We start from the raw sequence: 13,233 nt of genomic DNA, 5'->3' as shown, positions 1-13,233 counted from the left end.
GGGCTATTGTTGCAGGGGGTGGCATGCAGGGCTGGGGCTGAGGGGCTGCCACGTGCCGACAGGAGATCCCTCTGCGGTCCAACGTCTACGAGGTCTATGCCACGGACAAGGACGAGGGCCTCAACGGGGCAGTGCTGTACAACCTGCTGAAAACCGGGGCCGGGAACAAGGACTGGGAGTATTTCAGCATCGACGCCGTCAGCGGGCTGATCCAGACGGCCATGCGGCTGGACCGGGAGAAGCAGGCGGTGTACAACGTGAGCGAGGCGGCAGCACGGCCGCGGGATGGTCCCTGGGCTGGGCTGGTGGGATGCAGACCACGCGGCGGGGACGGTGAAAAGCTGGCCCCGTGGTGGAGATGTCACACCACCACCTTAGCAAGGAGCCAGGTGGTTAGCAAGCGCCGGCAGAGGATGCAACGGGGATGTGGTGCGATTGGGAGGTGGGCCACCAGAAGAGTTGCATCCTGGAGGACGTGGTGGGCCAGCTCCTGGTTCAATTCCACAAAAGCCCTCTGCCGCCCAGCCGTCCCCTCTCTGTCCCTGCCTCAGCAATGTCTCCGCACCCTCCTCGCCCCCGTGGCTTTGCCCAGGACGGCGCTTTTGCCTCTCTCCCCAGCTGATCATCGTGGCCAGCGACCAGGGCCAGCCGGCCTACGAGACCATGCAGCCCCTCCAGGTCGCGCTCGATGACATCGATGACAACGAGCCTGTCTTCCTCAGGCCACCCGTAAGGCACCAGGGAGGGCACAGGGGGTGCTGGGCTGGGGACACACGTGGTGGAGCACGTGCCACTGGGCATCACCACGGGGTGCACGATGGCGTTTGTCCACTTCCAGCCTTTCAAAGCCTAAAAAAAAGCCCCCCAAAGCTCACGTGCTGCAGTAACCCTCCCCTCCCTTCTCCCGTGCTCCTGCAGAGGGACAGTCCCCAGTACCAGGCACTCTCCGTCCCCGAGCACTCGCAGCCCGGCACGGTGGTGGGCAATGTCACCGGGGCAGTGGACGCGGATGAGGGCTCCAACGCCATCGTCTACTACTTCATAGCAGGTGAGGTGGGGACAGAACAGCACAGGTGGGCGAGGAAGGGGGCGATTGCCATCCCAAACCTGCACACCCCCTTGCCGAGGGTTTGCCTTGCACCTGATGGCTGCGTGCTGTGCTTCTAAGGGGGTAAATGAGATGCAGAACCAAAAAGTTGGTAACTCACTGTCTACACGCAGCTGGGAACCGGGAGAGCAACTTCCAGCTGAGCCGGGAGGGGAAGCTGCAGGTCCTGCGGGACCTGGACCGCGAGAAGGAGCCCTTCTACTCCCTCATCGTCAAAGCCTCCAGCCAGAGGAACTGGTCCCCACCCCGGGGCCAGCGCACGGGCAAGGCACAGCCCTGGGACCTCAGCACAGACCTGACCCTTCAGGAGGTGCGGATCTTCCTGGATGACATCAATGACCAGTCCCCACAGTTCACCAAGTCGGAGTACACAGCGGGTAAGGGGTGCCTGGGGCCGGTGGGGGGCACCTGGAGCCAGGGATGCTCCGGGACCAGTCCAGCTGGTGGGGGGAGCAGCCCAGCCCCAGGTCTCCGTCCCGTCTCTCTCCCAAAGGGGTTGCCACAGATGCCAAGGTGGGATCGGAGCTGATCCGGGTCGTGGCGGTGGATGCCGACGTGGGCAACAACAGCCTGGTCCTCTACAACATCCTAGGGATCCGCTACATCAAGCAGCACTCCAATGACTCGGAGGAGGTGGCCAACATCTTCAGCATCGGTGAGTAGCCTGCATGCTGCTGAGCATGGGCCAGGGAGGGTCCCATGGCTGAAGATGTCCCCCCCATGGCCATGGTCACCATCAGCATGGCCAGCTGCTGTTCCTCCATCCTCTTTTATTCACCCATGAGGCAGGCTCTGGCTCTGTGAGAGCTGCTGTAGGTTATCTGCCAAGCCCTGGTTTTCAGGTCCCTTCATGGGGACCTCACATGGGTGGCTCAAAGTGACTGCACTAACCCTGGGCTTGTGGCCATCCTTCCACCAGGAACCCTCGATGGGATCCTGAGAACCTTTGACCTCTTCACGGCCTACAACCCCGGCTACTTCGTGGTGGACATCATGGCCTCGGACCTGGTTGGCCACAACGACACGGCCATCGTGGGGATTTACATCCTGAGGGATGACCAGCGGGTGAAAATCATCATCAACGAGATCCCCGACAAGGTCAGGCAGTTCGAGGAGGAGTTCATCAGCCTGCTCTCCAACATCACGGGCGCCATCGTCAACACAGACGATGTGCAGGTAACCGGCTTCCTTTGAGCGGGAGGTAACCTCACACACTGCTTGGGAGGTCCCTTTGAGGGTGAAATGACAAAACAGAGGCTCCCCCAAGTCGTGAAGGTGAAGGGATCATCCCACCTTCAGCCAACCGGTCAGTGATGGGGCTGCAAGTGTGTCCCTAGCAGCCATGGCCATGCTGGAGACAGGGTTTTCCCCACGTGAATGTGGGTGGTGACACACCTTGGAGCACGCTTGGAGATGGCTCAGGAGGCGAGACCTTGGTCCTGCTGTCTCTCCCCAGTTCCACGTCGACAAGAAAGGCCGGGTGAACTTTGCACAGACAGAGCTGCTGATCCACGTGGTGAACAGGGACACCAACCGCATCTTGGACGTGGAGCGGTACGCCACCCGGCCCGCCACGTGCACGTGGGGAGCCCCTCACGCACCAAGACACCCAACCACCCTCCTCTCCGCAGGGTGATTCAGATGATCGACGAGAACAAGGAGCAGCTGAGGAACCTCTTCAGGAACTACAACGTGCTGGACGTGCAGCCCGCCATCACAGCCCGGGCCCCGGATGACCTCTCGGCCCTGCAGGTGAAGGTCCAGCTGGAGCTGCAGACGGCCACCCCGAGGCCCCGGGGAGCTGCTGGCCCCGAATAACCGGGGTGGGGTGCCCACAGCTGTGTGCTGGATCGGTGCTGGAGGTTGCCGCTAGCCCTCTGTCTCTCCCAGATGGCGATCATCGTGCTGGCCGTGCTGCTCTTCCTGGCCGCCATGCTCTTCATCCTGATGAACTGGTACTACCGCACCGTGTGAGTGGCGCCCTGCGGACCCTCTCCTTCTCCCTTATTCTCCGCCCAAATTTGCCATATTTCCTTTTTTTTTTTTTTTTTTTTTTGCAGGCACAAGAGGAAACTGAAAGCCATTGTGGCTGGCTCCACAGGTGAGCAGCAGCCAGGCTCCATGCCACCAGCGCCCATCCCAGCATGTCTCACACCACCAGAGCCTTTTTGGTCACTTTTCGGGTTTTTTCCCCCACGAAGAAGCACTGCCCCATGCCCACATCCATTTGCTACTCGGCTGGGCAACCTCCACTCTGCCTTTTGCAGGGAACAGAGGCTTCATGGACATCATGGACATGCCCAACACCAACAAGTACTCCTTTGATGGGTGAGTCCTCCCCATCCCTCCACTCCCCACCTCACTACCTGGTACGTGGCAGGACCCAGGGGTGTTCCCAAAGGGGACACCTGCCTTTTACAGCCAGGGATGCAGCCTCTACTTGGTGGAGGGACTCAGCTGGGCATTTGGGGCGTGCTGTGAGCGCTGAGTGTCACTCCTGTCCCCGGGCAGGGCCAACCCGGTGTGGCTGGACCCCTTCTGCCGCACCATGGAGCTGGCGGCGCAGGCGGAGCGCGAGGACGACCTGCCCGAAAACCTGAGCGAAATCACCGACCTGTGGAACAGCCCGGCCAGGACCCATGTAAGATGGTGGTCCCAACCCCTCTGTCAGGCTCGCTTCTACCCCCGCTGCCCCACACACGTCCCCCACGCTGTGCTCTCCTCCCGCAGGGCACCTTTGGCAGAGAGCCCTCGGCCGCCAAGCCCGAGGATGACCGCTACCTGCGTGCTGCAATCCAGGAGTACGACAACATCGCCAAGCTGGGGCAGATCATGAGGGAGGGACCCATCAAGGTGAGCGGCCCCCACCACCGGGCACCCCTCACCAAGGGGCTGCCCTCGTTTTTTTTCCCCGTTCTGGCTTCCAGGTGCCGCACCGGAGGGTGATTGTGCTGCGAGAAACACCAGGATGGGGCTGATCCCCCCCCCAAAAAAAAGAGCTGTGTCCCTGGTGTAACCCATCCTCTCTCCCCGTTCACCCAGGGCTCTCTCCTGAAGGTGGTCCTGGACGATTACATGCGCTTGAAAAGGCTCTTTGCCCAGCGGATGGTGCATAAGGCCACCGCCAGTCAGGGGGACCGCTCCTCGGTCACGGAGGTAGACGGGGCGTGCGGGGGCATGGGGAGATGCTTGCCGTGCCCTTTGGGATGCAGTGTGTCTTCCCAGCCCCGCAGGCCTTGGCTGCTGGTGACCCCCCCACCCAGCATGGAAAACCGCTCCCCAAAATGAGCAAAACAACATATTTCCAGCTGGGGGAGAGATCACAGCCTCACGGAGGAAGAGGAGGGTCGGGTGCCTCCCGCTGGGCACCGCAGAGGGAAGTTGGGACGCGTGGTGACATCTCCGTGGGCTTTTTGCAGCTCATCCAGAAGGACCTGGAGGAGGAGGAGGAGCGCAGCCCCAGCCAGGGCAGCCTGCGCTTTCGGCACAAGCCGCCGGTGGAGCTGAAGGGTCCCGACGGCATCCACGTGGTGCATGGCAGCACGGGCACGCTGCTGGCCTCCGACCTCAACAGCCTGCCCGAGGACGACCAGAAGGTGCTGGGGCGCTCGCTGGAGACTCTGACCGCCGACTGCGGGGGCTACGGCGACCACAACGCCCGCACCGAGTCGGCCAAGTCCACCCCCCTGCACAAGATGCGGGAGGTGATCATGGAGAGCCCGCTGGAGATCACCGAGCTATGACCAGCGGGGCCCCTCGAGGCCGGCCGGGGGCAGCAGGGGACGAGCACGGAGCTGGGGGATGCAGCGGGGCCGGGGGCACCCCGAGACTGGCACTCGGCCCCCCCAATCCCCTGCATTTCAGTCCAGCAGCCTTGGAGAGCTTGGCCCCGGGAAAGGGCTCTCAGGACCAGTTTGCTCTTCCTCGCGTCTCATTTACCCATGAAACCATTATTTTTTTTTTAATTTTTCTTATTAAAAAAAGAAAAAAAATGATTTTTTTTTAATTAATACTAATGCTGAGCGAATGCAACGAATCCAAGCGTTACGAGGCTGGACGGGGGCGAAGGAGCAGCGTGGCCTCGAGGCTTCGGGGAGCCCCGACGAGCTGCCCGCCCCCCAAAAAACCACGCTGGGGACCAAAACCCATCGCACCTCGACCGCAGGACCGGGGGGGCTGGGTGAGAGCCCATTACCGTGTGTCGTCACCTTTCCGGCAAGGAAAGACCAAAACCGAAGACATTTCTCCATTTTCGCTGGCTTTACCAAAATGTGTTACGACGTGGAAAAAGAGAGAGAGACTGACAATAGCGGGGGGGCTTCTGGCTGTCGAGTGTTCGTGTGTATCCTTCTTTCCCCTTCCCCTTCTCTCTTGCTTTCGGGTTTGTTCGTTTGGGGTTTGCTTCCCACCGTAACCTTGTGGAGAGTTTTGGGAATGGTCTGTCGCGGGAATCAGAAATACACTCTCTATGGCTTTGGTTAAACTGTCTGTCGTCCTTCCTCCCTGGCCGTGCCTCCGGCAGCAAACACAGACTAAACAGATTAAACACGAGATTAGGCATCTCACGGCCAAGCCGCCTTTTAAAAAGAAATCCCTTTTTTTTTTTTTTTCTTTTTTTTTTAAATTCCTTTAATTCCTCTCTCTCCAGCCATTCTCGCATCCCACGCCGCAGCAGCCCAGTTTTGGGGGAGAACCATTAAATCCCCCTTAAGGAGCATCGCCCCGGGGACAAGGAGGAGGGAGACAAGAGCCGGGCTGACGGGAAGGGTTTATTTATGGTGCAATGCTCGTGGCCATGCTCGGCACCGGGCACTGCGGGCGTCCCCTTCCCGCGGCGGGGTGGGGACGAGCCAGCATCCCGCCGCCCCTCGCTGCCACGGTTTCGGCACCAGGATCCCCTTCAGGGGTTGCTTGCTGGGAAGGAAACCCCCCAAACTCACTCATTTGTTCAGGGGATGCTTAAAATATCTATCTATATAATATCCAGCTGGCTGCGGCGCTGTGTCCGTGGAGGGGAGGTGATCCTGCGCAGCATCCCACGGCGAGCAGCCCCAGCTGGGGACACTGCTTTGTGTGTCCTGGAGCGAGGAAACCCCAAATCCCAGCCCTGCAGTCCTGGCTTTGCACCCTTCTGCGGGCTGCGGTGCTCCTGCTGGTCCCAGCAGAGCAGACGTGTCTCATTTTTGTGTGTATGTGCATATATATATATATACACACACCTAGATGTGTGTATATATATATATATATATATGCATATCTATTATGTATATGTCCCTAATTTAACTCGGCCTCTCTCTTCTCCTTCCCCCTGCACAAATTCATCACGCAGAAGTCATGCAAAGCCAGGCACTGCAGGCAAATCTGTTCCGCTTTGTTTCTTTAACTGGTGACCAGGGGAAAAATAAAACAAAATTCCAAGCAGCCCCAGTTTGAGCAGCCCAGCAAAGGGCTGGGCTTGCCAAAAATCAAATGGGACCCGGGGAGCGAAGGTGCCTAGACTCTCAGCACCAGCGTTTTGGCAGCAGAAACCATCACAGCCCCTGGAGCTGCTCTGGTTTCGGCTGACCTGGGCTTCGGCCTCAGTTCTGGGTGGGATGTGGATGGGGCTAAGCCCAGTTTTTACCCCACGGGTCACAGGAGAGAGGGGATGGTGGGGTGGAGGGATTTTGAAATGAGCCTAAGAGACCTCCCCGCTGAATTCCCAGTCCTAAAACCAAGACGAAATCCCTTAACCTGATTTGAAAATCCAAGCCCCGGGGGTGGAAAAGGAGAAGGCAGAGGGGGCTGGGGCACCCCGGAGGCGCCCCATCCCCTGCGGCTGCGGGCGCATCCCAAGGGGGGGGGGTCCTGGGTTAGGTTGGGTGCCGAACCCAAACCGCAGCGAGCCCGGCCGGAGAGGTGGCTCCTAGTCCCATATATGACGCCTGCAGTGCTCGACGGCCTGTGGGGAGAGATGGGGAGGATGGAGGGGGCAGGCAGAGCCCCGGGGAGATGTAGGGGAGCAGGGGAAGCGTGGCAGGTGGCGGGGGGGATGGTGACACCGCTTACATCGCACTCGATGGCAGTGGCCATGCTGGCACACCAGTATCCCGGTCCCCAGGCGCAGGGCTCCGAGCCCAGGGGCGAGTCGCAAGCTCTGATTTTCTGCATGGAAAAAGGGGAAAAAGGCTGAATGGGGAAAAAGGGCAGGGGACACCGCGGGGGGGGGGACAGGTCACACGCTGTCTGCCTGTCCCACCGCGCTCAGCAGGGCACACTCACAGTGCAGACAAAGTCGGGGTCCATCATCTGCACCAGGAGCCGCACGGCCGCCGGCTCGTACTGCACCACCAGCGCCTCGCACTGTGGGAGAGAAGCAGGTTTGGGGTGAGCCCCACAAGAAACAAAAAGGGGAAAAAAGGAGGTGGTTCGGGGACCCTCTCCAGCTGACCTTGCCGGTGAGCGGGGCGGGCAGCAGCTCGCAGCCCTTCTCCAGCATGTCGCCCAGCTCCGCCAGCGTCTCGTTCTTCAGCAGCTCGTTATCGAAGTAGGTGATGAGGATCTGGCAGACGTTGCAGAAGGAGCCCGTGGCCGGCTCGAGGGCAGCGGCCACCCCGCGGGCAGCCCCCCGGCGCGGGCAGAGGCGCAGCATGGTGCAGACGGCCCGCGGGTCGGTGGCCTCCAGCAGCATGATGACCACCGCCTTGCCGTAGGAGTCCACGAAGTCCTTGCACTGCCCGATGACGCCGTGGGGCAGCATGTAGCACACCTTCTCGATGTCGTTCACCAGCTGCTCCTGTTCGGGGGGTGAGAGCAGGGAGGGTGATGCCGGAGGGACCCCACCGCCACCCCCCCAGCCCCACGAAAACCCCAGCTCGCCTCCGTCATGTTGTTCTCCAGGAGGCTCTCGGCCGCCCTGACGGCGAACTCGCACATCTCACACAGCGGCGTGGCCTCCTGGGGCAGGAGAATTAAAAAAAATATAAAAGGTAACACTCCCCTCACCCAGCCTTTTAGGATTTTAAGGGTGGCCAGGGACGGGACAAGCCCCACGTACCCCGTCGGGGAGCAGCGTGCTGAGGAGCTGGGCCAGCTTCTCGGAGAGCAGTGCATGCATGGATCCTGATGATGAGAGTGCCAAGGAGGACGCCAAGGAGGGGCAGAGCCCCAGCAGGCTGCAGAGCTCCCTCGGGTCCTGGGGAGAAACGCCCCGAATTCGGCAAGTTCAGCCCCCCATCCCCAGCCTCGTCGGGAAGGCAACGGGCATCTCGCTTACCTCAGCCTGCTGGGGGGAGGGAGGCGGCAAATAGAAAGGAAAAAATGATCATTAAAAAGTGAATGGCAGCAGTTGCAATGTAAAAGGGGGGGGAGAAGCTGTTCGGAAAGCAGCTCCCTCGCTCACCAGGTGCCGGAGCAGCCAGGCAGCCGTGTCCGCGTACTCGGCCAGGTAGCGCTTGCACTGTGTGGGGAGAAGGGGGCACGGTGAGCCCCCGGGGGCTTCACCCCATGCTGAATTTCCACACCCCCCCCCAAGCTGGGTGGCTTTGTGACCTTACCCGCTGTGCCAGGACGGGTGCCAGGCCCTCGCACTCCTTCTCGGCACGGGACGCCAGGGAGCGGGCGAAGGCGCCCAGCTCCACCTGCACCGCCGCCACCAGCCGGGCGCAGTCCCCACACAGGTCCCCCGGCTCCTGCGGGATGACAGCGGCACCCCAAAACATCAGAGGGGTAATTAAAAGGGACGGGGAACCAAGGGCAGGGTGTTGATGGGGCTGGGCAGGTACCTGGGCACGAGGAGCGTCCTGGGGCTGGAGCAGGAGCGGGACGCCGGCGATGAGGGGTATGGAGAGCTGGGCAAAGTCCTGCGCGGGGGCTGGCGGTGGCTCCTGAAACTTCAGGGCCCCCTCGGGGCTGCCCCGGGGCTGGCACAGCTTGATGGTGCCGCACACCACCTTCGGGTCCGACTGCAGGACAGGGGCGGTCAGGGCTGAGCCATCACACCCTACATCCACCCATCGCTTCTGTCCCCATCCCCTTTTTGCCCCAGGATGAGCTCCAGCCCCCTGGGGGCCGTAGGACCCCCCTTTGCTCCCCAAACCATGCCCTTTAAGGGGTTCCCCCCGCCGCGGGCTGTTACCAGCACTTGCTTGCCCAGCTGCACCAGGATGAGGATGCCGGTGTCCACCATCTTCTTGCACTTGACCGACCAGTCCTGGAAGGGCAGGTACTGGCATTTCTTATCCAAAAAGAGCCTCAGCTTTTCCTAGGGGACAAAGGGAAAGCTCAGGGCTGGGCTGGCCCCGCAGGGATGTGGGGGGGACACCGGTCTGTGCCCCCTGCCCTTGATGACCCACCTCGGTGCGGTTGTCCTGCAGGATCTTCCCCACCGTGGAGACCACCACCTGGCACAGGTGGCACGGGATCCCTTTCTGCTGAGGCAGGGGACACGTCAGGATGCTGCTGTGGCACCCAGACCCCCTGCATCCTCCCCACATCCCACCCTTGTGGCGTTTTGCAGGAAAGAAACCCTGCCCACCAGCCCCCGCAGGCTGCCCTGCCCAGCTTTGGGGCCGGAAAAGGCAGGATTTGTCCACCAGACCCCCCCATTTTGGGGCAGGGCGACCCTTCCCCTCCAAATTGCTTTTACCCCCAGGTCTCGGTCCCAGACGGCGAGCCGGCACAGCTCCAGCACCCCGCACTTGGCCGCCGTCCCCACATCACGGCACCACTCCTCCGGCCGCTCGCCGCACTCGGGGAGGGGGCTGGCCCCGGCTGAGGGGGGGGGGAGATAAAGAGGGGGCATCAGCACCCATGGGGGCATCAGCACCCATTGGGGGTCACCATCCCGACCCCACACCAGCTCCCCATCCTGCCCCGGGTCTGCCCACAGGCGAGGACAGATGCTGCTCACCCCTCCCACCCTGATTCACCTCGGCTTTCGCAACGGCATCTTCTATTCTTTTTATTTATTTATTTAGCTGTTCTTTTATTTATTTATTTATTTATTTTTATCCCCACCACCTGCTGCTGGCTGGCAAAGCTCCCCCAGCCCCAACCCCGTCGCTTTCTCCTTTTGCAGCATCTCGCGTTAACCCTGATAGGGACAGGCGCACCCGCGTGCCGTGGTGGCTTCAGCCCATTTAAAAGCACGGCAAGCCTGGGGCACCCCCTGCCTGGGCAGCTGAACACACTGGGAAAGAAAAAAAAAAAAAAAACACACACACTAATAAATCTTGCAAAATAAATAATCCGGGGGTGCCAGCGTCGCTCGCTCCATCCAGGCATGGTGCAACACCGCTTGATAAGCGCCTACCAGCAGCGCCGGCGTTTTAATTGCCACCTCTGCGTGTCAGGATTAATTTTCTCGGGCACCATGGGGCAAGATCCATCCCTGCCAGGGGTTGCAGCCACCAGCGCGGGGCCGAGGAAGCTGCAGCAAAAGCGCTGGCGCAGCTGGGCAGCGCTGGGTGCGTTCAGCCCCTGTTGCCCCACCGGCCCCGGGGCAGGGTGAGCCCCGCTGCTTCCCGTCCCACACACCTAGATGTGTGCAAGATGCCGCATCAGCTGAGATATATATATATATGGCATGCTTTTTTTTTTTTTTTTTTTTTTTTTTTTTAAGTGTGGTGTTAGCAGCAGGGGGAACAGGAATGGCAAGTCAGATGGGAGTTCAGGGGCAGCAACGACAGAAAAAAATGGAAGGGAAGAAGGAGGATGACTTGCAACATGTTTCTGATCATATAAACATAATATATAAAACATATAAAATATATAATATATAAAATATATATTATATAAAATATAAAACATATCACATATAAAATATATAACATATATAATATAATAAATGTATTAATGTATAATATATATAAACACATATATATGATAAGATATAGGTCTAGGTGAAAAATGAGCACTGAAGCTTTTTCTCATCCAAACCTCTGCCTATTTTCTTTTTTCTAAGCCAATTCTTCCTCCCAAGCCTGCTTTGACCAAGGAAACCCACAAAAGCACGAGGTTTGGTGCCAGGAAGCCGTGGTGCCCCGCTCCCTGGCGGCACCCCGCTGCCTGCACACCACAGCCCGGCCACGGGGAGCAGCTCAGGGCTGCCCCGAATCGCTTCCCACCCCTCGCATCCTCCCAGCAGGACGGGTGCCCGAGAGCATCCCGGCTTTAATTGGCTTCAGCTCGCCCTCTCATCCCACGAGCTCGCCGGTAATTGCGGAAGGGGTTGCACGCGCCACCCAAAGGCTGCCCCAAAGCACCAAGGGCACGGATGAGGCTGGCCCTGCCCGAAACACGGACATAGCCACAACCCTGCCTGACCCACAGACGTGGCCACAACCCTGCCACACAGCCCCTGTGAGGGGACAGTCCCCTGAGTGCCTCTGTAGGACGCACAAGGATGGGGAGACGTGGCTGAAGCACACCGAGGCCTAGCTCTGCTCGAGCTGAAGCTGTGGAAAAAATCACACTAAAACACCACAAATAAAGGGTGGCCCAAGGGAAAGCATGGCCATGGGGGCTCTGCGATGCTGTGGGGGCTGTCCCGGCACCTGAGAGCAGGGCACGGAGCGAGGAGCCGAGGCAGGAGCCCCGGCCGAGCCGGCTGAGCCTGGGGAACCGGTTGTGGTGCCAAGCCGGGGGCGGCGCGTGGGCCCCGCCGCCCCAGTTCCCGGCCCTCGCGCTCCGCCGCACACCCAAAACCCCCCCTTTTCCCCCTAAACCCATGCCAGGACCCCCTCCGGGGGGAGGAATTGGGGTTAAGGCTGTCAGGGGGAAAGCCTGGAGCAAGGGGGACGGGAGGATTTGGCGAGGATGGCTGAGGGAGAGCCGGCACAGCAGGCTCCGTGCACCCTCCCAGCACAGGGAGCAGATGAATTTTCCTGGTTTTCCTGGTGCTGGTTGGGGTGCTCCTGCTGTCAGCTCATCCACCAGCACCAGGAGAGGGGCTCTTCCCTCTAAAAGGCTGCCCCTGCCCTTTTTTTCAAAGCTCAGTGAATTTCCCTTGGGAAGAGGTGGTGGCTCCCCATGGATCACGGGGCGGAAAGCTCCGGCTCCTGGGAGGGCTGTGCCTGGGGGATTTGCTTGCTTACACCCAAAGAGGGCCCCCTGCTCCCCCTAGCCCTAAGGGATGGCTTTGGGTGGCATTTTGGTTCCTCCACGGCACAAGCACCACAACAGCTGCTCCCACAGCACACGTACACAGCCAGGTCTGAAGCCAGGACAGGCAACACGGCAGCCCTGCTGCCTCCCCACCTCCTCCTCCCCTTCCCACCCCATTTCCTCCGCATCCCTCATGCCCCGACAGAAAGCCAGCTCTGTCCTACTCATGTTGTCCACAGGAGGAAGGGGACAAACTCCTTTTTGGCCTTAAAATCACCTTCAAGAGCAAGAAAACAGGCAATTCCGCACAGACATGTTAAAGCACAACCTGCTGGAGAGTGCCTCAGCTCCCTGGCATAACCCCAACGAGGGACAAGGAAGTATTTGGAGTTTAAACCCTCTTGGCCTTTCAAGAGCAGGCAGACATGTCCAAGAGAGAATTTAGGATAGTTTAGGGGTCCAGAGGCATTTTCTAGGCTCAGAGTCCTACCCGCAAGGCCTGAGCTTACCTCGGTAGGAGCCCAGGCACACGGCCAGGACCAGCACCCAGGCACTCCATCTGCTCTCCATGCTGTCCCCGAGTGAGTCCTGTAGGCGGTTCCTCCCCGTGCTTCTCCCAGACTGAGGAATCTTGGATCAGCTGGGAGAAGTAGTGAGAACAGACACCTACGCAGGGCAATTACCACACCCCTCTCCTTATGCCTTGATTATAAAATCATCACCAGCATGCAAGGGGAGGGAGGGACGGGAGCCAGGCAGGTATTCCCAGGAGGTCAGAACCAGCCCGACCTCATCCTACAGCCCCGGCCCAGCTGCTCAAAGCCAGCTTCAGCACCACTTGCAGTACAGAGCAGGCAACACAGACCAAAAGCCCTGTGCCAGGCTGGACTAGGAACAGATCATCATCATCATTCCCCCCTTAAAAAAAAAAATAAGTCAAGACCAGCAAATTTTAGGACAAGTTAATGAATTGCGGATTTTAATCAACAGTGGATTTAGCAGTGGTATGCTTAGAGGCAGCCCAGCAGCTTGCTTAGAGC

The 13,233-nt window shown here is 59.7% G+C and overlaps 2 protein-coding genes across 2 annotated transcripts in view; one reads left to right on the top strand and one right to left on the bottom strand.

Moving 5' to 3' along the window:
- The window catches only part of CDH23 (cadherin related 23), a gene marked incomplete at its 3' end in the record, with an annotated part of 67,545 nt that extends 62,694 nt beyond the window's left edge, over positions 1-4,851 (top strand). The window contains exons 47-60 of the mRNA XM_084290519.1: positions 63-257; positions 619-729; positions 919-1,048; positions 1,222-1,485; positions 1,602-1,763; positions 2,028-2,284; positions 2,565-2,662; positions 2,740-2,860; positions 2,999-3,078; positions 3,169-3,209; positions 3,376-3,436; positions 3,620-3,749; positions 3,839-3,961; positions 4,528-4,851. Of these exons, the coding sequence (XP_084146645.1) occupies positions 63-257; positions 619-729; positions 919-1,048; positions 1,222-1,485; positions 1,602-1,763; positions 2,028-2,284; positions 2,565-2,662; positions 2,740-2,860; positions 2,999-3,078; positions 3,169-3,209; positions 3,376-3,436; positions 3,620-3,749; positions 3,839-3,961; positions 4,528-4,851 (2,097 nt within the window). The remainder of the gene's footprint in view (positions 1-62; positions 258-618; positions 730-918; positions 1,049-1,221; positions 1,486-1,601; positions 1,764-2,027; positions 2,285-2,564; positions 2,663-2,739; positions 2,861-2,998; positions 3,079-3,168; positions 3,210-3,375; positions 3,437-3,619; positions 3,750-3,838; positions 3,962-4,527) is intronic.
- Positions 4,852-6,024: 1,173 nt separating this feature from the next.
- On the bottom strand, positions 6,025-12,795 carry LOC311211426 (prosaposin-like). The gene is made up of 14 exons (XM_084290159.1): positions 12,703-12,795; positions 9,735-9,859; positions 9,442-9,516; positions 9,225-9,350; positions 8,872-9,051; positions 8,644-8,778; positions 8,490-8,546; positions 8,332-8,372; positions 8,145-8,262; positions 7,967-8,044; positions 7,539-7,883; positions 7,370-7,450; positions 7,157-7,252; positions 6,025-7,049 (listed from the first exon to the last, which is right to left on the bottom strand). Exons 1-14 carry the CDS (start codon positions 12,761-12,763, stop codon positions 7,014-7,016), a joined length of 1,554 nt encoding a protein of 517 aa, XP_084146285.1. The 5' UTR covers positions 12,764-12,795; the 3' UTR covers positions 6,025-7,013.
- Positions 12,796-13,233: the final 438 nt, after the last annotated feature.

The sequence above is a fragment of the Netta rufina genome (assembly GCF_964035555.1).
Source record: "Netta rufina genome assembly, chromosome: 7".
In the NCBI taxonomy this organism is placed as follows: Eukaryota; Metazoa; Chordata; class Aves; order Anseriformes; family Anatidae; genus Netta; species Netta rufina.
Note: the sequence above shows the minus strand (reverse complement) of the source record. Positions and strands in the feature narration are given on the sequence as shown.

Bases quoted from the DNA above. Each gene is read 5' to 3' on its own strand.
- LOC311211426 (XM_084290159.1), bottom strand. From the start codon at position 12,763: ATGGAGAGCAGATGGAGTGCCTGGGTGCTGGTCCTGGCCGTGTGCCTG. The intron at 8,547-8,643 runs GTAAGGTCACAA...CTCCCCACACAG, and splicing joins CACCCGTCCTGGCACAGCGG to TGCAAGCGCTACCTGGCCGA. The intron at 8,263-8,331 runs GCTGGGGATGGG...GGAGCTCTGCAG, and splicing joins CCCGTTGCCTTCCCGACGAG to CCTGCTGGGGCTCTGCCCCT.